Genomic DNA, 23,479 nt, shown 5'->3' with positions numbered 1-23,479 from the left:
AAAAGAAGTATAATTTAGAAACAATATCTGAATAGAAGTACAATTTAGAAACAATACTATTGCTGAATAAAGTCAATGGAAAGCCTTTACTTTTCTTGATGTAATTCTAAAAATAATCACTTATTAGGATCATAAAAATCTATAAAATATGTTTTAGAGAATTGACAACATTCATCTCCATGGCTGGGATGCTTCCAAAAGTTTATTAACGTAAATTAAAGAGGAAAGCAACCCATTTGGGTCCCCTCTTTGCAGGAGATAGCCTTTCTATAATAAAATTTTGCTTTTGCTAAAAAAAAAAAAAAAAAGAGGCAATCTTAAGAAAAAACACTCCTAACCCAAATAAAGACCTAGCTATAAATAACTATAAACATGCCCATTCTACATAGTGATAATGGAATCTTAAAAATTTAAGTTCAGTTGCATACTAGTGTTTTCTGAAGAAGAAAAATGTAAACAAAGTAATATATACCTTTATCAACATGAATTTCTGCATTGGCTCATACCACTGAAGTAAAACAATTCCAGACTGTAAAGCTCCACAGAGGTATTTATGTCCTGTGTAAGGGTTTCTGACTGGAAGGAAACAAAACAGACATACCTAAAACACTGAATACCTTTCTATGAACATATAACTAACCACTATGCTATATACCTGAATCTAATACAAAATAACATTGAATGTAAACTATAAATGAAAAAAAAATATTTAAAAAATCATTAGTTTAGCTCAAAGCTAGACTCACCTAAAAGCTAACTCATCTTTTTTTTATAAAGGCAATGCTAATATACATGGGGGGGAAAAATAAGAAAATGTTGCCTTCTGTGGATGGAAGAACTATTTGAAGAAATTATTCAGCTGATAAAAAAAATTATTGTTTCTGTTCACTAGGGTGATAAGAATGAGTAAAAAGTAAAGATGTATTTTTTTTTTTGGGGGGTGTTACCCTTTCCTTTTCAGTTTCTTACCTCTTTATTTTATTTTTTTCTTTATTAAGGTATTACATATGTGTCCTTACCCCCTATTGCTCCCCGACATTACCTCTTTATTTTAAAGTTATCAATAGATACATTTATTTCTAAACATCTTTAACATAGTGCAGTGTTAAGCAGAGGAACTTTTTACAAAACAGTATTTTATGCACTAAAACACTTAAACTAGTATGCAAGCTGAAGAGCTGCTGCTTCTTCTTCTTCCTTTTTTTTTTTTTTAATTCTTTAAAGTTTTACATGTCTCCTTGAAGAGCGGCTTTCTTACGTAAATTGACTGAAAGAGAATCCTGCCAAGGTCTAGGAGGAAACTGAAATCTATGATTTCATTTTTGGTATAGTTTACAGCTGAGTTAAAACAAGGTGAAACTGTTTTATATCTTACTAAAGATGTAACTTCCTTGACTCAAATCTACAAAAACTTATTGGTCTTTCCTTCTCTGCAATTTGATTCTCATCAATAATGACTATAAAAGTAGTTATCTGTAATAAGCTCTATCTTAATGTACTGGTGTCCCAAAAACATGTACACACCCTTTAACAGCTGATATCTCAGTTGATGTTTCTTTTCAGCCAGACTAAGCTTTGAATAAGGAAATTCATCCTAAAATGGTACTGGAAGTTTGAAAATGCAGTTGAAGGACAAACACTGCCTTTATAATTACGCAAAGTATGTATACATATTTTGGGTCATAGGGTGTCCTCCCCCTCAACAAAAAAAATGTATACATACTTTTACAGTTGTTAGCTCTCTTAATTTTCACTCCTTTTCACTTCATGTTTAACTGATTTGAAATAATGGGTGAAGCCAGACTAAGCTTTGAACAAAGAAAATTTACACTACACTTTTTTTATGGGGATAAATCAAAGATAAAATTCAGGTACAAAACCAGCAACAGTTGATGAACTGAGGGCACACAAATTCTGAACTACCCTCAGGGACTAAGGTTAGAAAATTCTAGGCACACTATGCTCTGAGAAAGCATTCGGACTACTATCTCCAAGCATTTTTATCCCATGTCCCACTCTACATTCTTGTGCCTCACTGGCCCCTTAACTCCTTCTAAAAAGAAATATAAAGCCTATCTTCCTTCCCATTTGATATTATAAGTCTTTTCAGATAATTTTAAAGATGTTAAAATTTCTAACCATCAGTTTGAGAAATAGCATTTACTCACCTATGCAACATTTGTGGCAGCCTTTTGTATCAGGAATCTTTGTAGTTATAGCAAACTTTCTGAAAACATAAGACAATATAAATTACTCTATTTTAATGGCTTCCAAACAGTGGTCTGTGAATCAGTTACATCAGAACTGTTAAGGAGCTTCTTGGATTCTGACTCTAAAGTATGATTTTATAGGACTGAGGCAGGGCCTGGGAGTCTGTAATATATAATATATATACATATATATATATATATATATATATATATATATATATATATATATATATATAATTTTTTAAAAAATATATTTTATTGATTTTTTACAGAGAGGAAGGGAGAGGGATAGAGAGCTAGAAACACTGATGAGAGAGAATCATCATCAGCTGCCTCCTGCACACCCCCTATTGGAGATGTGCCCGCAACCAAGGTACATGCCCTTGACTGGAATCGAACCTGAGAACTTTAAGTCCACAGGCTGACGCTCTATCCACTGAGCCAAACCGGTTTTGGTGGAGTCTGTATTATAAAACTTCTATAGAAACAGACTCATAGACACAGAGAATGGATTGGTGGTTGCCAGAAGAGAACTGGGGAGTGGGGGACTTGGTAAAAGATGTGAAGGAATTAAGAAGTTCAAATTGGTAGTTACAAAATAGTCATGGGGCCGAAACCAGTTTGGCTCAGTGGTAGAGCGTCGGTCTGCGGACTGAAAGGTCCCGGGTTCGATTCTGGTCAAGGGTATGTACATTGGTTGCAGACACATCCCCGGTGGGAGGTGTGCAAGAGGCAGCTGGTCGATGTTTCTCTCTCATTGATGTTTCTAGCTCTCTATCCCTCTCCCTTCCTCTCTGTAAAAAATCAATAAAATACATTAAAAAAAAATAGTAATGGGGATGTAAAGTACAACATAGGGAATTTATTCAATGATACTAACATATGGTGCCAGGTGGGTAGTGAAAACATCAGAGGAAACACCTTATAAAATACATGATTGTCTAACCACTATGCTATATTCCTAAAACCAAAACAAAATATTGAAAGTAAATGAAAATTTAAAATAAGATGCACTAAAAATACTTCCCTAGGGGAATTCTCATGGAAACACAGATCTTTCAAATTTTATATGACATGTACTTTAGTGTAAACTACCTTTTAAAATCAAGACAAAGAAAGTTTTCCAGTGGGAAAAGAATAATGGCTGTTTTAAAAATAAACAATTTCTTTCTCTTCTAGAATAAAAACATTTTGTACCTTGGTAGTATGCGGTCTGGAAACCTATGAGTTTGAATATGAGCAGCTAATCCTAGTTTTTTGGCTTGTTCAAACAAAGCTATAAGATTATGCGAATAGAGCTGAAAGCTTTTTCCTATAAAAGAGAAACATGTTATTTTTATTAGAATCATTTACAGAAAAAAAAATACAATTTTCAAGCAAAAAACAAAAACAAAACATAATTACCTTCTAAAACGAGGAGTCCAGAAATGTTCAAAAAGCCAATCAATATAAAACAAACAAACAAAAAACCCAGTTAATACTATTTTGAAAGATAATAGGTAAAGTTAGTTTTAAGAAAATAGACAATTGTGTTTCTTAATACACAAATTAGGAATATTCTGACTAGTAGTGACCTGGGTAGAATATACATAAACCTTAGTGAAGTTAGTATAGAAACAACATTGCTGAACATCTATGTACAATGGATTGAGTTACGATGATGTGCATGTGATTATTTTAGCATAACATGGAAACTTCTATAAAACTATGTTACCTTATTTTCTGGGATAGAGCTATTTATTAATAATTTATCAAAATATTTTGGATTAAAACTGTGAATGACATTTTTATAACAGATTGAAATACTAAGAAGTGGAAAGCAAACTAACATATGCCATTAAACAAGGATAATAGTGATTATTATATAAAAATAATAGGAAGTAATAGCATTATTTCCATATAATCAAAACCATAGCTGTCTTAAGCATGGAGGCACATGGTAAACATCTCATTCCTTGTTATACATGGTACCTATATATATAAAAAGACAGTGACTGGAAAGTTGGAACGACTGGAATGACTGGTCGCTATGATGCCCACTGTGGCTGGCCAACCTCCAGCGGTCCCTCCCCCGGCTGGCCCCGATCGGCCCCCATCAGGGCAGGCTGGATGGACCCCATCCATGCACGAATTCATGCACTGGGCCTCTAGTGATATAAAAACATAAAACAGTATTTAGCATTTTAGCATTAGAATTTATATATATATACACACACACACATATATTGTACATTCACAGGGTGAGGCAAAAGGTTTACAGTTGTATGTAAAGCAATTTCTTATTATTACTAATTATTATTTATTATTATATTCCTCATACTAACAACTGTAAACCTAGTTTTGCCCCTGTATGTACATATGTATGTGTGTGTGGAGAGAGAGTATGCGCCAGTCTCATCCTCAACAAAATTCTCTATAGTTTTTTAGAATGCAAGCATTCTGCCTAACATTGCACCACCCTTCTTTTCTCCATTACCCCTATACTCTGAGTAGCCAGATTATTATGATCTCTGAATGTATAATAATCTGTACACTCAGTATATATATTAGAGGCCCAGTGCATAAATTGATGCATGGGTGGGGTCGGGCAAGCCTGGCCAAGAGGAGGGGACATGGGTGGTTAGCTGGCCTACCTGCTGGTTGAACTCCTTGTCGAGGGGACAATTTGCATATTAGCCTTTTATTATATAGGACTAGAGGCCCTGTGCATGAAATTCATGCATTGGGGGGGGGTCCCTCAGCCCAGCTTGCATCCTCTCCAATCTGGGACCCCTCAAGGGATGTTCGACTGCCCATTTATAGAGATTGGGCCATAGGGGTGTGGCCAGCCTGAGTGAGGGGCTAAGGGCTGTTTGCAGGCTGGCCACACCACCTTCAGGTTGAGGGTCCCCGCTGGGGTGCCTGGTCAGCCTGGATGAGGGGCTGGCCAAGGTCCCTGGAAACCCAAGCTCCCAGCACCTCTTTTTCTTTTTGTATTTTTTTAGCGCCTCCTGGAAGCAGGTACCTGGGATTTATTTGTTTTCTATAACTGAAACTTTGTAGCCTTGAGGTGAGGCCAGGGCCTGCCAGGGCGAGCAGGAAGCTTTGCTTCCTCCATCGCTGGGGGCAACCCAAGCTTCCTGCTCACTCCAGCTCCATGACTGCTGCCATCTGGTTGGGTTAATTTGCATACTTGCTCTGATTGGCTGGTGGGCATAACCGAGCTACGATTAATTTACATGTTTCTCTAATATTAGATAGAATAAGATTTATCTGTATGGTTTTTAAGTTTATTTCCAAAAACAGGCATGAATAGTTATAAAAGAAGTGTTATAGGAAAGTGATCTTATATGTAGACTAGAAGCCCAGTACACGAAATTTGTACACAGAGGGTGGGTCCCTCAGCCCGACCTGTACCCTTTCCAATCTGGATTCCCTCAGGGGAGTCCTCTCCAATCTGGGAGATCTGAAGGCTTGTTTAGGTCAACTCCCCATAGTTCGCTGCTTTCTGTGGAGCCTGGCCACTCTGCGCCTGCTGCCCAAAGGCTCTCCACGGTCCAGAGGCTCTCTGCGACCAGGGTGGGGATGTTTGCTCATTGCCGCAGCGATGAGACAAGCATCCCGCCCTGCACACACTGCTCAGAGGCTCTCTGTGGCCGGGGTGGGATGCATTTTGCGTTACCACGGCGACGAAGTAAGCGTCCAGCCTCGGCCACTCTGTGCACGCACTGCCCCAAAGCCCTCCGTGGCTGGGGCGGGACGCTTGCCTTGTTGCCATGGTGACGAAGCAAGCATTCCGCCAGGCCACTCATGCTGTCCACTCTCAGCAGCAGCTGAGGGGACTGGGCACCACCATCTTGTGGCTATGGTGCTGCCATCTTTGTGATGGAGTGACAGTTCATTTGCATATTACCCTTTTAGTAAATAGGATAATTCACAGTTGTAAATTAACTGAAACAATGTGTTTAAGTTTATTTTCATCATAATCATTATCAATTAATTATTTTGTTAAACAAAAGTATATAAAATTTTTGGGAAACTTAATTTAAATCAAAGAGATTAAATACTCTTTTGAGGACCCCATCTTCTTAGAAGCCATTTACGCACAATCAAATAATAAGTTTTTCGTAAATACTGTCATTAGCTTACATATATAAACTCCTTAAGAATTTCTAATTAGGTGATGGCTAGTGGAAGAATTTAAGTTACACATCCACACTTAAAATTATGAAAATAACATTTCTTAAATTAGGCCATAGTTCATAATGATCTACCTATCAACAAGTAAGAATGTGTATCAGCACTGATGCTTTAAAGCAAAAGTAGCTGGAAGGTACACTTAATGCTGGTAAATCTGACAGTACAGTAAATAGAGCAGGGATGTAACCCTCACCTGATCCATTGATACACAGCACAAGAGAGTATCAAACAAAAAGAATTTTAAATACTAAAATTATTTAATTATTCAAAGCAGAAAAAGCGGTGAGTGCTATTTTAATAGTTAATAGTATTAGGATCAAATTAAGGAACAGAGAAATAATTATCTTGTACTCTATCAAAATAAAAGCAAGCAGCAAATCTCTAGATAGCCAATTAAATCTAAATATAAAAGAAAATAGGTTTTTGTAGGTAAGAATGAAAAAAAATAAAAAGCCTAAAATGCCACCCATGAACCTGTCCTCAACAACAACCAAAAAAAGAAAAACATAAAAATTAAATTAGAATAGGTTGCTCTGGCACCCACTTGTTTATAAGACTTCAAAGCATCGGTCCAAGATAATATGTGGCCCAGAATAACATGAATTCTACCAGGAAACATCTGTTGAAGTCTTTACAGTTTACCAAGCACTCTGGATATTATCGCATCCAATCCTCAAAGCCACCTCTGAGGCTGTTATTGTTACCATCATTCTCATTTACAATTACAAAAACTAAGCCTGAGAGAGACTTGCTCAAGATAACAGAGAAGAGAGCAGCTAGGTCCTCTGATTCTTTCCCTTCAACAGTTAATTTTCAACAGAAGGCGGGAATAATAGTGAAGTGGAGACGAATGGGTGGAAGGGCATGGCCTCAGGTGGCAATCACTAGGATAGTCCTCTGATGCTGAGATCCTGGGCAGATTTGGGAAGTGCTACCTTAATGGAAGATAGGGTCCCTTCTCAAAGTTTCTTCCCATTCTAAGTTGGTAAAAAGACATTTGCAGGTCTTAAAGTTACTATACTAGATTATACAAAGAATAACAAATAACATTTTTAAATAATGCATATTAAAATTATATTTCTCTGCTTGTCTATGATTTATTTTTTACATTACGTTCATCATATACATACCCGATAATGACATTAAAGTATTATTGATGACATAGAGCCAAGTACATTTCCTTGGAAATAACTATAAAAAAATAAAAAGAGAAGATAGTTAAAACTCTCCAATTTTCATCTTCTTACCTCTTAACCTCCAAATTCCAACAGTCTAAAATAGTATAAAAATAACTATTTTCTACATTTCAGTAATTTACCAAAATCTTACAGAAAAAAGCTCCCCCCCTTTCTCTCTCTCTCTTTAAATATTTAAATTCTTTAAATATTTAAATCATAAAAATTCACTTCTTTAAATATTTAAATCATAAAATATTTAAATAAAAAATATTCATTTCTTTAAATATTCAAATCATAAAAATTAAGACTGTGGCCCATATAGATTGATTTGAAATTAAGATATTTCTTTTGCTCAATTTACTCAACTCTTCTTGAGTTAAAACTCCTTAATTACCTGTTCCATCGTTGCCTCATGTAGCTCATTGAGATTCAATGTGTAAATACCGTCTTCAGTTCCAAAAATAATGTACTGATCTAAAATAGTTGAGATAAACCATCAGAATTTACTATCAGTTTCTGAAATCACTCATTAAAATAATGGCTCTATTTTTTTTAATGGTACTAAGAGTCAACAGCTACCCACCCATCCAAAGAAAAATTATTTTTTTAAATCTATGCCACCTTTGCCGAAACCGGTTTGGCTTAGTGGAGCGTCGGCCTGCGGACTGAAAGGTCCCGGTTTCGATTCCGGTCAAGGGCATATACCTTGGTTGTGGGCACTTCCCCAGTAGGAGGTGTGCAAGAGGCAGCTGGTCGATGTTTCTCTCTCATCAACATTTCAAATTCTATCCCTCTCAATTCCTCTCTGTGTAAAATCAATAATATACATACACACACACACACACACACACACACATATATATATATATATATATATATACATATATAAAATAAAATCCATGCCACCTTCTTTAACTTTCTCCTATTCTTTTCTTATTTTTAAAAGCAGATATATACTCTATTACTAACTCACTTTGGATTTATCTATACATCTTTTTTTCAACATAATAATTTTCATACCTTAAGCTTTTTTTTTTATTATTAGTTATATATTTTTTACCAGACATCTCAAATAGTCTTTGAACAAGGAAACTACAAATTAAATAGAAATTATACATTGTGACACACCAGAAATCTTGAGCATACCCAGTATACAAACCGTGGTTCCTAAATACTATTTTCAACTTTAAAAACAAAGATTCTAATCCTGGGCAAGGAAAGTATAAGATTAGTTTAGAAATCTTGCTGTTTCAGAAAATAAGGAAGTTCTCAAAAAATGATGAGGACATATCAAACAAAAGAAGACAGGAGCTCCCATTGCTCAAAAATTCTGAAAATTTAAGGGCTACAATAAATATTAAAAGTGATAGATCATACCTCACTGAATAAATGAAAGAATTCATACATTCAAATTGGTAAAAATACTTGAATAAATGGGAAAGAAGGGAAAATTACTGTCAATAGATATAAATGGATTGTCTCCAATGGATGCTAATCTAGTTGGTGAAAAGTCTGATGAATAAGGATATTTATATAATTTTAATGTATCTCCACACTTATTATCAACTAGAGGCCTCATGCATGAATTTCGTGCACTTGGGTATGGGAAGGTCCCTCAGCCCAGCCTGAGCCCTCTCGCATGTTCCCCTGCCAGCTTACGCCAATCTCTGAGAAGCCAGGCTCCCTGCTCCATAGCTCTGCCTTGGAGGCAGGAGAGGCTCCCGCCATCATTGCTGTGCTCGCCAGCCATGAGCCTGGCTTCTGGCTGAGCGGCACTCCCCTTGTGGGAGCGCAGTGCATGGAGCGTCTGCTCCCTGATGGTCAGTGCACATTATAGCAATGGTCATTCTGGTCGTTGGGCTTTTATATGGGTATATACAGTAGTTTGGGAAAATAAGTACTTATTTATTAGAAAGGAATAAACAGTAACTCACCAGTAGAGAATCTAGCTAATGAACATTGCCTAAAACAACTGGTTAATGTTAATGTCACTAGTATTTGGATATGCTGATATGATGCACTGAGATGAGCACAATAACACTTCTGTGACATTCCTGCCAAAATGCATAACCTGATCTAAGCATGAAGACTCACCCAAATTAAGGGACATTCTACAAACTAAGTAGCCTCAAAAAATGTCAAGAGCAAGAGAGAGATAGAAAGGTTGATAAACTGTTCAAGACTAATGTAGACTAAAGAGACATGGTAGTTAACTATCACATGTGACCTTGAATTTTAAACTGGGGCATGGGGGTAGGAGAAAGGTCGAAAACGATAAAAGATATTATTGGGGTAATTAATAAAATTTAAATATGCATTGTGGATTAAAAAATAGTATTATATCACTGATAAATATCCTGATCTTTATAATTGTATTGTGGTTATGTAAGAGATGATAGGAGAAATTTCAGGAGAAGAGAGCGTGATGTTTTCAACTCATTCTCAAGTGATTCAGAAAAAAATGCACATATAGAGTATAGTACCACAAACGGGGCAAAATAGATACAATCAATAATTCTGAGTTTCTTGCACTATTTTTCTAATTTTTCATAAGTTTGAAATTATAACAAAATGTAAATTTACAAACACATACACAAAAAAATAAATTTCCTTACTGTTAAAAATATTTTCTTGTTATAGCTTGAAATGACATTTAAAGCAGATAATTTGATATGACCTGTCTTATTACTGTGTTGAAATAAAAACAGACATTTCCTGAACACCCTCTACTACCTAATTTCTGTCTGCTAATTACCAGACACCCAGGCAGGCTCTGCTTCCTTGCAACAAGGTGAGTTATATAACAGTTTTCTGTTATAAATGATCATACTGAGAACCAAAGTATCTTTCCCAAGTCACACAGTAATGACAAAGAGGGAATTCAAACCCAGATCTGTTTGATTCCAAATTTTTGCCTCTATGTATTATGCTTGCTCACTTTAAAAATGTAGTCTAAATTTTTAAAAATAAAAATTATTTGCCATTATTTCACACTTGCAGTACAAAGAATTCCTAAATGTCCTTCACACAAGATCACACACATCTGTTAACATTTACTACTTTGGCTTTATCCTTCTTTCTCTTTCCATAAACACATTTTTTGCTGAACTTTTTTTCCCCTTCAGATAAGTTACAAGCCTAATGCCCCTTTGCTCCTAAGTATTTTGGTGTACATTTCTTAAAGAAAAAGAACTACTTCTTATATAATCACAGTACAATGATCAAAATCAGGACATTCACAGTGAAATAATATTGAGATTATCAACTGTCCAAGCAGTCTTTTTACATAAAAGAAAATCCCAAAGTACAACTGTAATCAGTTGTGATGTCTCTTTGGTCTCCTTTAATCAGGAACATTTCCTATATACTATAATATATAGGATAGGGATAGGGAGAGAGAGAGAGATAGAAACATTAATGATGAAAGAAATCATTGATTGGCTGCCTCCTGCACACCCCAAAATGGGGATTGAGCCCACAACTCAGGCATGCGCCCTGATTGGGAATCAAACCATGACTCCTGGTTCATAGGTCTATGAACAACCATTGAGCGATACTGGCTGGGTCATTCCTGTATGTATACTCCTACATGCTAATATTTTATTGTCTTTTTTAAAAAAAATATATTTTATTGATTTTGTACAGAGAGGAAGGGAGAGAGATACAGAGTTAGGAACATCAATGAGAGAGAATCATTGATTAGCTGTCTCTTGCACACCCCCTACTGGGGATATGCCCGCAACCAAGGTACATGCCCTTTTCCAGAATCGAACCCGGGACCCTTCAGTCCCCAAGCTGACGCTCTATCCATTGAGCCAAACCGGTTTTGGCTACATGCTAATATTTTAAATAAAAACTCTATTAACCTGCTTAAGTGTTGTAGGTACCTACACTATTTAATATCTAAGTCATATTTTTTGTTGTTTTTAATCCTTACATGAGGATATTTTCCCATTGATCTTTAGAGAGAGTGGAATGGAGGGGAAGAGAGAAACATCGATGTGAGATACAGACACATCGATTGGTTGCCTCCCCCATACACATCCCAACCAGGGCAGGATAGAGCCTGCAACCAAGGTTCAGGTCCTTGACCAAAATCGAACTGGGGACCCTTCTAGTCCGCTGCTCTATCCCCTGAGGGAAACCACCTAGGCTCTCAGTCATATTTTAAAGTAACAACCTCATTTCATAATATCCAGCTGTATGTACTCTAGGGCTACCAACTCACTCAAATTAGAGTATATGGTATAACCAAGTACATTTAATGTCTTTGTATTTTATAAACCTTTCCATTCAATGGCGCAATAAACAATCTGTTGCCGCTTCTAAGGATCATAAAAATCCCTTCCCATACAAGTATTTTATTGGAGATGTATATAAAAGTTCAGAAATTTTACCTTTTGTATCAGGATGTATCCAGGATGTTGCACAATTAATTTTCAAAGGGCAGCCATCAAAAACTTTGGAAAAACATGCTCCCATCTTATTTATAAAGAAAAAAATGTTGACTTACTTGATAAATAATTTTGTATATTATTAGAAAATGGCTAAGATTATTATGAAATGTTAAACTGACTCTTATTTACATATACTTATAGCTTCATTACAAAACAAGATTCATATTTCTATGTTATTTAACCTCTTCTACCAATAGGGTCTCATAATCTTTCCTGTGTAACCCATATTTTAGGGCAAAAATATCAAATTTATTAAAACATCTACTCATGTTAATTTTAAGTAACTGCTTATTTCTAGGACTAACAATAATATGAAACAATGGATGATTTTACTGAGTAATCATTGTGCTATAACTCTTTAATAGACTAATATTTATACTATAGGTTAGACTTTTACTAAATAAAAATTACAATTTATAAAGCATCCTATTCATACGGTAGATTCTACTGAAAGACCCAAGAACAAGCATTAACAAAAGAGTCTGTTTTTTTTTTTCATTATGCATAGTTCAATGTGAAAATGGTTTCATTTGTAGAAAAATATTTAACCCATATAAGGAAGAGGACACAGTACTATTAATATCATCACATTAAAATTAAATTGGCCTTTGTAGGCTAATCTGAGAACCCAACTGCCCATATTTATAAAAAGTAAAACTCCAAATTCTATCCAACTCACTCAAATTAGGGTATATGGTATACCCAAATACATTTAATGTCTTTGTATTTTATAAACCTTTCCATTCAATTGCTCAATAAACAATTTGTTGCTGCCTCTAAGGAGATAAAAACTGGAAAGTAATTCATATAAAAGTATTCCTTACCAGCACTTTTGGAGTGGGTGGGAGGCCATTGATGACCGGTTTCTGGGGTTAAAAAAAAAAAAAAATTAATACTGTAAGACCTCTTAAGCCTTAAAAAAACTTTATAAATTTTGAAATTTAGTTATTTAAATTCTTCAATTTAATAGACTATGCCCCTTATATGATAAATACAGCATTAGTTACAACTAATAACCAAGTGCCTGTTAAACCTACAGGGAACTCTCGCTTGTCCTTTTTTCGTGGGAGCTGTGGTGCTTGTGCTGATCCTTCTGTATTTTCGCTGATCAGTTTTGAAATACCATCACCATTTCCTAAAAAGAATCATGGTTAAAAGTTGAAGAACCATGCAAATAAGTACTTTCCTTAAAAAACAACTTTCCCTTCCCCCCACTATGTTTTTTTTTTCAGTTTTACAGCTTACATTCAGGTGTACAACATAGTGGTTGAACAAGTACATACTTCACAAAGTGAACGTCCCACTCCCCCATATCACAAGTACCCACTTGGCACCATATTTAGTTATTAGAGTATTACTGACAATATTCTCTTTGCTGTATTTTATATGCCTGTGACTATTTTATAACCAACCATTTGTACTCTTCATCCCTTCGCCTTTTTCATCTAGCCTTCCAAATCACTCCTCACCTCTGGCAATGTCAATCTGCTCTCTATATCTATGAACCTGTTTTTATTTTGTTTGTTCATTTGTTTTTTTGTTTTTTAGATTACACATATAAGTGAAATTATATGGTATTTGTCTTTTTCTGATTTATTTCACTTAGCATAATATTGGATAGTCCTTTATTGGGAAATATTCTCTGCCAGACAGGTTAAGGTATCTTTTGTTCCTTTCTCTGGATTCTATACAGGTAGCATAGCATCTTTAGCAGTGATCTAAATGCATTAAAACAACAAATGTCTTTTCATATGCGAGAAAAACAAAATCTGATCTATTGATGCTGATATTCAAGGCCTTTCATAATTGAACTTCATTCTATCTTTTTGGTCCAATCTCTCAGTACATATCCTTTAGAAGTTCACATTTCTACCATATTAGACTGTATTTCCAATATATTAAAATTTTCATGCTTCAGTACATTTGTTTATTCTTTCTTGCTCTCCAAGAATGCCTGCCAGCACTGGCTCCACCTACTGAAGGCTCACCAAGCCCTTAAATACTTTGCAAGGGCCCACTTCCTCTCCCTTATCCTCATCTCTCTTAGATATGTCTCATTCTCTATTACATATAGTTAATTACTATAGAAGACACTTACACAAACTGTCTTGCCTAATGTTATGTGTACATAACTTCAAAGGTATAACTTCTACTATAGATCCTGAACTGCTGGATAGTAGAACATCCAATCATCTTTCTAGATCCTCCAATATTTAGTGATGAATCAAATTAGAGTTGAGTTTTACTGAATCTATGTAAATATTAAAATCCCATGTGGAATTTTTAAAAAATTTCACAAAGATTTAAAGACTAATAAAATTGACTAAAGAAAAAAAGACATTCTTTAAAACATGCTCAAAATGGCTTTCTTTTCAATTGTCACTTTCATTTATTTGCCCAGATCTTAATATCTAGCTGTATGTACTCCAGGGCTGCCAATACTGTTAGCCATACCAATAGAGGAAGTCTCAGCTACCGGAACACAACTTGGGCTACTCTGTCTTCTGAGAACTTGGGGAGCTCTGTTCTCTGAGTCAGGGCAACGTTTTATAGTTGATGATTTTTCTTCATCTAGAAGGTTGTCTTCGTGGTAACTGTTTATTCTTGGCTAGTGACAGTAAGATACAAAAGTACTTTAATAAATTTGAATATAAAACAGTAACACTTCATTATCATTATGTATCAAAGACTTTAGGGGGAGGAGGACATGCCTATTTTTCTTTCTTCTATAGAGTTCAATTCACTGAACTAAATATAAGCAAAGTAAGCAAGAGTTGAGTTACTGTCTCAACATAGCCATAAATTTGCCATGTGATTTTTAATCAACCATAGCTTAAAGTTGATAAAATTTTTATAACTAATAAAGGTATATAAATAAGGCATAAAATATTTAATATCTAGAAACAAGCAAGAAAATGATTTAATGAAGTATGACTTTACTGAAATGTCAAATTGTAGTAATAAAGCAGGAATGTAATGATTCCTCTCCATGCAGCCAAGTATTTTTTTCAAGTGAGTAATAATCTACTTTTGCCTTTTTCTAATAGCTATTAAAATTTTATATTTCTTATGAAATCTTCTTTAACATATACTTTACATCTCCATACCACCTCTCAAACAAAACTGCATCTAAAATATATCTTAAAAATTTTTGAACAAATTCAATAACATTATTTTTAAATTTTAATTACTTTCTTATTTAAACAGATTATTATTTAAAATCTATCAACAGCTCACCTTAGGAGGAAGGGGAGGTGGTACTGCCCGTTTTGAGGTTGATCTAATATAAAAAGAAAAATGCAATTTAGATGATGATAAATTATCATAACAGATACACTATTAAATATGATTTAAATCCATTTATATTTAGGGAACAGAAAATACAATTAGATCATGGTACATAGTATTTTAAAAATCTACAAGAAAACTTAAGATCTCATTCTGTGAAACTGTATTAGTATAACAACAACAACAAACAAACAAACAAAAAGACAACAACACAGAGATTTTTATACACCGAATAAAAGGCTTTTATACTTTAGAGTTATGGTTAGCAACATTTAATACATAATAAAAACTAAATTAAACATAGTAGGAAAACCCACAGCCAGAATCTTAGAGTTGAAACCCACAGTGAATCACAGTTTCAAATGGCCATAGCAAGTCCTTTGCTGCTCTAATTGGGGTAAACAGATCAGCAACATTAGCATCACCTAGAAACTTTTATAAATGCACTTCCTAGGCCACTGAATCAGAATCTGCATTTTAACAAGATCTACAGTGAGCATCCAGGCACATCAAAGATTGAGAATCACTGATCTAGCCTACTGGTCCCATACACTTATCTACAATCACTACAATCAACTGGAAAGCTTTCAGGATTCTTAAATTCCAGTCCCAAAGACTGTTCAATAGGCAGGGTTGGCAAACTTTTTCTGTAAAGGGCAGACAGTAAATGCTGTAGGCTTTCCAAACTATACAGTGGTCACAACTACTTAACTCTTTTGTTGTATCATGAAAGCAGCCATAGATAATAAACAAACAAATGAGCATGGTGATGTTCCAATAAACATTCATCTATGGACACTGAAACTTCACATAATTTTAGAATATAACAAAATATCACTGTTTTATTTTTTTCAATCATTAAAATATGTAAATGCCATTCTAGTTTGTGGGCTGTACAAAAAATAGGCAGTGAGTCAAATGTGGATTATAAACCAGTTTACCAACCCTAGATTATAGGTCTAATTTGGGAGCCCAGGGATCTGCCTTTCAAAAAGCTCTCTAGATACTGCAATGCATAAACGGGTTTGAAACAACTCACCTAGGCTATCCCTGTCAATTACCGCGGGAAGACAGGTCTAGAATATGAAGTAACTATATTGCAGAGATGAAACTGGGACTTTTTGACTTCAACTATAGTATTTTTTTTCTCCCAGGATGTCTTGTGGTTCATCTTTCAATATATTAACATTACATATACTATATTCTAATTTAAAGTACAAAAATCAAAAATCTTAAGAATCTACACATAATGCATTTTGGTAATAAAAACAAGTCAGAAATTTTACAATGAGACGAAGCCTCGTACAACTTTTTCAAAAATGAAAATGAAAGCTTATTAGGATAAATCAAATAAAATAAAGTTTTATATTAGTGAACAACTTACTTTCCAGTATTTGCACCATCAAAAAAAGGATTCCACTGTAGTACAAAGTTTGGGTCTGATGATACTCCCTGTGGAAGTAAAAATTGAGTTTAAAATGTTACCTTAAAACAGATACTAATCATTTTATTTGATTCAAAAAATCATTTAGTTCATGATTGCTGATCATCTTGGCTTTCAATCAATTTTTTAATCTCCAGCTAGATTAACTGTCATTTGATTTGATGTATTTAGGTCAATGACTCATCAGTTGGCTAAAACTTAGAAAGTCCATAAACATAATATATATAGCTTCAAGTATAACAAGTTTTCTACCAATAAGCTCATTTGGTCAGAAGTAAAACAGAAAAATCTAACTTTGAATAATTTGCATCACTACTCCATTAGCACTGAGAACTAAACATCATACCATCATTAATTTATTGTGCTATTATTTTTTCCTACTAGTACAGACATTGAGAGTTTATTATACAGCAATGTACAGGGTGGGGCAAAAGTAGGTTTAATTGTTCATATGGAAAATAATACAGTAATTAAATAATACAGTAATTAAGAATAAATTCTGTTTTGTGTACTCACAACTGTAAATCTACTTTTGCCCCATACTGTATATAGTAAGAACACCACTTCTAAAGGTTAAGTAAGATGAAGAGGTCCATGAACAGAAGACAACTATTCTAGAAACTATTATTTTATTAATATAAAGTAGGTTAAGATAATAACGAGGCTGATGAATAATATCTTGTTCTATCTACTTTCCTTTCAGATAAGGAAGGAGTTAACTAAAAAGCAATTGCAAAATAAGAGCAATAGTTTAAAAACAACCTATATTAACAGAAAACTATTAAAAATAGTAAGCCAATGCAATAATATATGACAAATCAAAAAGCATCAATAAGAAAAAAAATTCTGAGAGCTTAAAGCTGAGCATCAAAATCCATATACAGTACTTAATAACTTCATGCAAGTTCTTCAAAAGACTCAGAAGGGTCCAAATAAATGGTTAAAATGTTATATTACACATTTCACCTTAGGAAAAAAATACACCTAAATGTAGGCTTTTTTGAATTTTAATGTGTAAAGTACACTATCAAAATTAATGCTTAAGAGAACATTACTTTGTTCCATGGCCAAAGTACGCCTAACTACAAGTTTTCTCATTTTAGTGTGTAAAATACTTTAAAGTCATAATTCCTACCATTTCATCCCGTGCCTCTGTTTCTTTTCTCAAAGGAGGTTCAAACTGTAACTTGTCAACTGCAAAATATAAAATAGATATTTACAAAATCTGTTTTACCGGAAAGTAAGAGAGAAGAGAGGAAAGAAGAAAAGACAAAATCTCTCTCTTTTTTTAACCATAAGAGTACTCCTTACTTTATGCTTACCAAAAGAAAGTAACAATGTGGAATCATCCTAACTACTCTATTAATTCTTGGTCTGAGTCCAAAAATTAATAGAACTTTATGAGTATAAGAGATTTTTAAAAACTAAGAGTAGATGACAAAGGATTTTAAAAGATTTAAAAACATTTTAAGGATGTTCTCTAGGCTGTAGACTCTGAGACAAATTTAAGCTATAACTTTATGGTAGAGGTGAACCACTGACCCCCAAATTACTTAAAATTCTCTAAAAAAAAACAACCCCACAAGCTCTGCCTGGTTTAGCTCAGTAGATAGAGCCTGCGGACTTTAGAGTCTCAGGTTTGATTACAGTCAAGGGGACGTGGAGGCAGCCAATCAATATCTCATTATTGATGTTTCTATCTCTCTCTCCTTTCTTCCTCTCTGAAATCAATAAAGATATTTTAAAAAAAACCCAACAACCCACAAATGATACTTTGTCAAGTTAATATCAAGAAGGCCTTGTTTCACATAACACAAAACCCCAGTTATACAAGAAAAGAAGTATAAATTAAGACTACATTAATCGAATACTATACAGCTGCAATTGCCCTAGCTGGTTTGGCTCAACGGATAAGAGTGTTGCCTGGGGACTGAAGGATCCCAAGTTCAATTCCAGCCAAGGAATTAGAGAAAGCTTTATAATGGTACATCAACCTTGCTACTTTTCTGTCTGGTATCTGAAGCCTAGAGATTTAATTTAGAATTACGTAAGAAGGTAGCATAACAACATTAGAAATCTGGGACTAACAAAGAGATAAAATCTTGAATTACTGGTTTAACTATAAATAGACAGGACTAAAACAACTGATATGGAAGTATATTTCTAACTCTCCAATGACCTATATTTCTGAAGCTGTACCCAGAAAGCTAGAAATATTTGGGTTTAAGAAAACTGATCTGAAATGCTCATTTGCAATAATTCTAATTAACCTAAATACTTAATACGTTATCTTTCTCCATTATGGTTTATAATTTTATTTATATCTTATTGTACTATAAACTACTTTAAATCTTTTTGAAACAAGTATGCATTTAAATCAATATACCCATACTTAAAACTTCTTTGCAACTCTATTTTCCAAATTACTATGGCTAAAATGACAAATATTGTTGATACAAAACTTTTATCTGTCAATGATTTATTAAATAAAAATCAATTTCCTTTTATTTGTTTATTTAATCCTCACCTGAGGGTATTTTTCCATGATTTTTTAGTGAGAATGGAAGGGAGAGGGAGAGACAGAGAGAGAAACATCGATGTGAGAGTGAAACATCAAGAGACACATTGACTGGTTGCCTCCAGCACACTCCTCAACTCAGGCTGGGGATTGAGCCTGGAACCGAGTTATTTGCCCTTGACTGGAATTGAACCTGAGACCCTTCAGTCTGCAGGCTGACTCTCTAACCACCAAGCAAAACTGGCTAGGGCAATTTCCCTTTTTAAACATGCATTTTAGAAAAGACTCACGTTAGTGTTAATGTTAAACTGCCTAGAAAAACTAAAACCAACCCAAATATCCAACAATAAGAAACTGTTCAACTATAAAGTTGATAACTCAATGAACAGGTTTATAAAGGCTAGACTAATATGAAGAAAATACTTAAGTAAAATTTTATGTATATTATAAATTCAGCCACCTAAAAACGCATAAAGAAAATTCAGCAAAATATTATCTGTGAGTTGACATGAATGATGTGATTGTAGGCAATGTTGATTTTCTAGTTTTTCCTCTTGCAAATTTTCTGCAATGGACATATATTACTTTTGTAATTAGAAAATGAAAAACTATTTTATTGCAACCCATTATAAACCAGAAAAGCAACCTCTATTTTAGAGGTATTCTGATATGTGAAATTGTGTAGCCTCAACTGGTTTGAGACTTTATTATTCCAAAAAACCACAAGAACACCCAGCTCAACCCTTCAAACCACCAATTGAAAACATATACCAAACACATACAATTTATTTCTGAAGCTGTCCGTTCAGCTCTGGCATTCCTGTTTGTAGATCTAATGGTATGACGAATGATTGCATGGGGCTGTGGATATAAACATACAGTTAAAAATTTTACTTTTCAATTAGTTTATATTCAATATTATTTTTTATTAGTTTCAGATGTACAGTGTAGTGGTTAGACAATCATATAATTTACAAAGTATCCACCTGATATTTCAAGTACCCACCTGGAACCATACTTTTTACAATATTATTGACTATACTAGAGGCCCGTTGCAGGAAGATTCCTACAAGAATTAGGGCTTTCCTGTGGGCTTCGCTCCCTCCCTTCGCCACCACTTTGCTCCCTTCTGCAGTGCCTGGCTTCCTTCTATGCTGTCTTCAGTCTTATATGCCATCTTTGTTGGGTTAATTTGTATACTCACTCCTGATTGGCTGGTGGGCATAGCAGAGGGATGGTCAATTTGCATGTTTCTCTTTTATTAGTGTAGAATCCCTATGCTGTACTTTACATCTCCAAGACTATTTTGTGATGACCAATTTGTAGTTCTTAATGCCTTCACATTTTAAAAAGAGATTTCAATGATAAAGTTCAAAGTTTCTCTTTTTAAATTAAATGTTCACTTATCAACAAACATCACTACCTACTAATAAATTATAGGACAAAAATTAAAAAAATATAATGAACACCAAAGTACTTTAAAAGTTTATTCACTTAGCCCTGGACAGGTAGCTCAGTTGGTTCAAGCATCATCCTGATATGCCAAGGTTGCAGGTTTGATTCCCGGTCGGGGCTCATATAAGCAACCAATGAATGCATAAATAAGTGGAACAAATTTCCCTCCTCTGCTGGCCATCTTGTGGCAGCCATCTTGTGGTGATGTGAGGCCAGTCATCTTGTGAGGATGTCACGTGAGGGCATTGTGGGAGTGAGTGACGCCACCTAGTCTTTTATTATATAGGAGGATATTAGACTGCAAATACTCCTTACCTCAAAGTCATCATCATCTCCTTCAGTGTAATGTGAATGGTTGTCTGGATTGTTCACTTTGTCCAAAAGTTCAACTGCTAGGGCCCTAGAGAGACCTGGCTGTCCTACAAATGTATGCTAAGTGAAAACAAAACAATTTCATGAGTATGCTTTTACATCTATGGCTTACAGAAATGTTATTTGTATTTTTCCATTCAGTATATATTAGAGATAAGTATGTGGGAGCCTACTAGTACAAATAAATTATTAATCATGGAATCCATAATTATATATTATAAAGCTAAATAATCTTTGTGGAATAAGTTTATGACATTAACATGTAAGGCAGTAAAGGTAAAACTGGCTATACCAATGACATTCATTACTCATGTCATTATGCTGATAAAATTACGTTAATGTACAAAGACATACAGTGAAATGATGATATTTAATAGTTTTCTTAGACTGCTATACTCATTGATTTTTTTGTACTATCAAAATATTTAACAAACACATATACACACAGAGCATTCTATAAATTAACAGAAGAATCAAAGAAAAGCAATTTTAATATTACAGCAATATTTTTAATAGTTTTCTCAATGGCAGTGGTTGGCAAACTACATACAGCTCATGGGCAAAATATGGTGCACTGCCTCTTTGTAAATAAAGTTTTATTGGGTGTTAAAGCCACACCCATTTGTATGTGCTATCTATGGCTGCTTCTGTGTTACAAGAGTAAAACTGAAGAGTTGTGGCAGAGGCTATACAGCCCACAAAGCCTATAATATTTACTGACTCTTTACAGAAAGTTTGCTAACCCCTGCTGTAAGAGATCACTAACATTTTTATACTAAAAACCCTAAATACTTTTGTTCTAGTGATATACCTAATTGAGACATGACTATAGAAGATTCCCCTATAATTTCAATGACTTACAGTCAGAAGTCTTTCAGCAGTTGGTCTTTTTTTTGGGTTTTTGGTTAGTGCTATTTTGACAAAATTATGGAATGTTGATGACCTTAAAATAAAAGGAAACATGTACAAAATATTTCATTAATGGTAGTTTTTTGGTGTTACTAAATAAAGTTAACTTACAAGTAGTTAAAAAGTCTGAAACACATGATTTTCCCCCCTTAGGTCTCTTAACTCTATATAAGCTAAAAAAAGTAAACCCAAAGCATAGATATTCCTTGATGTTCTGGCCAGTGTCACTTAGTTGGCTGAGCACTGTCCCACGCACCAGAAAGTTGCCAGTTAGGTTCCCGGTCAGGGCACATACATGCCCAAGGGGCTCAATCCCCAGTAGGGGGCGTGCAGGAGGCAGCCGATTGATGTTTCCCTTTCACATGGATGTCCCCCCCCCCCCTTTTTCTCCCCTCTTTCTCTCTCCTTCTCTCTCCATTTCCCCCCCCCTCTAAAAAAACAAAAACAATGTATATAAAAAAGAAGAAAATGTGTGTTAGTTCCATATCTTAAGTAAAATTCAATTAGTTAACAGAATAGTAATATATGAGCTCTAAAAAATAGTGAAATGCATAGCTGTATCACTTACAAGATTCATAATCTATTAAACTTAAAAATCAAAATGACCTTTTCTTATTGCCTAATTTATATAGTATGTAAATGTTCTGCTACATCAAAAGAGTTGAATGGTGAGGAGATAGGGTGGGTAATGTAAAAGATTATTTAAAGCCTTTAGGTCATTGAATTTCTTTTCTTTTTTTAATATATTTTATTGATTTTTCACAGAGAGGAAGAGAGAGGGATAGAGAGTTAGAAACATCGATAGAGAGAATCATCGATCAGCTGCCTCTTGCACACCCCCTACTGGGGATGTGCCCGCAACCAAGGTACATGCCCTTGCCCGGAATCGAACCCGGGACCTTTCAGTCCGCAGGCCGACGCTCTATCCACTGAGCCAAACCGGTCCCGGCTAAAAGGTCATTGAATTTCTTAGAAACAAGGGCAAAGAAGGAGTGATTTTAGCAAGCAGAAGAGTTCCTGCCACCTGAGTTGATGAAGCAGGGAAAATGACATAAATTAAATGAATCATGCTTGGATTATTAATAGCAAAGATGAATATTTGCATCATAGCCAAAATTCTATTGGAAGAGGGGTTGGGCAAGAACCAAAGCGAATAACCTTACTTATTACCAGCAAACACACAGCATTTCTCTTCAGAAAAATCAAATTACTGCATTACATTTGGTGATTTGTGGAAAAGATAACATGGAGTTACATAGTATCTGAGACTGGCAAAGGTATCCAATGGTAATGACTCCTCTGGATTCTGTGAATTCAGTGGTTATAGCTAATAGTTATTCATTCCTGAATGAATATTCAGTGCCTCCTGCCATAAACCCTTCCAGTTTCAATTGCTTAGGAACTTGAGGTGATAAGGAATAGGAAGAAACCTGTGTCAATACAAAAGAATACAGCTAGCAGAATATAAA

At 34.6% G+C, this 23,479-nt stretch overlaps 1 protein-coding gene across 1 annotated transcript in view; it reads right to left on the bottom strand.

Annotated features, from left to right (window-relative positions):
- MAP4K5 (mitogen-activated protein kinase kinase kinase kinase 5) overlaps positions 1-23,479 on the bottom strand; it is a 92,099-nt gene that overhangs the window by 15,527 nt on the left and 53,093 nt on the right. Inside the window, exons 12-26 of the mRNA XM_084886839.1 lie at positions 21,963-22,044; positions 21,045-21,161; positions 20,057-20,135; positions 17,892-17,950; positions 16,697-16,764; positions 15,262-15,304; positions 14,479-14,632; positions 13,062-13,159; positions 12,849-12,890; positions 11,965-12,049; positions 7,962-8,041; positions 7,520-7,580; positions 3,408-3,522; positions 2,169-2,227; positions 473-576 (exon numbers count right to left, since the gene is read on the bottom strand). Of these exons, the coding sequence (XP_084742965.1) occupies positions 473-576; positions 2,169-2,227; positions 3,408-3,522; positions 7,520-7,580; positions 7,962-8,041; positions 11,965-12,049; positions 12,849-12,890; positions 13,062-13,159; positions 14,479-14,632; positions 15,262-15,304; positions 16,697-16,764; positions 17,892-17,950; positions 20,057-20,135; positions 21,045-21,161; positions 21,963-22,044 (1,246 nt within the window). The remainder of the gene's footprint in view (positions 1-472; positions 577-2,168; positions 2,228-3,407; positions 3,523-7,519; positions 7,581-7,961; positions 8,042-11,964; positions 12,050-12,848; positions 12,891-13,061; positions 13,160-14,478; positions 14,633-15,261; positions 15,305-16,696; positions 16,765-17,891; positions 17,951-20,056; positions 20,136-21,044; positions 21,162-21,962; positions 22,045-23,479) is intronic.

Source organism: Pipistrellus hanaki (assembly GCF_964339955.1).
Source record: "Pipistrellus hanaki genome assembly, chromosome: 1".
Classification (NCBI taxonomy): Eukaryota; Metazoa; Chordata; class Mammalia; order Chiroptera; family Vespertilionidae; genus Pipistrellus; species Pipistrellus hanaki.
This window is presented reverse-complemented; position numbering and strand designations above follow the sequence as displayed.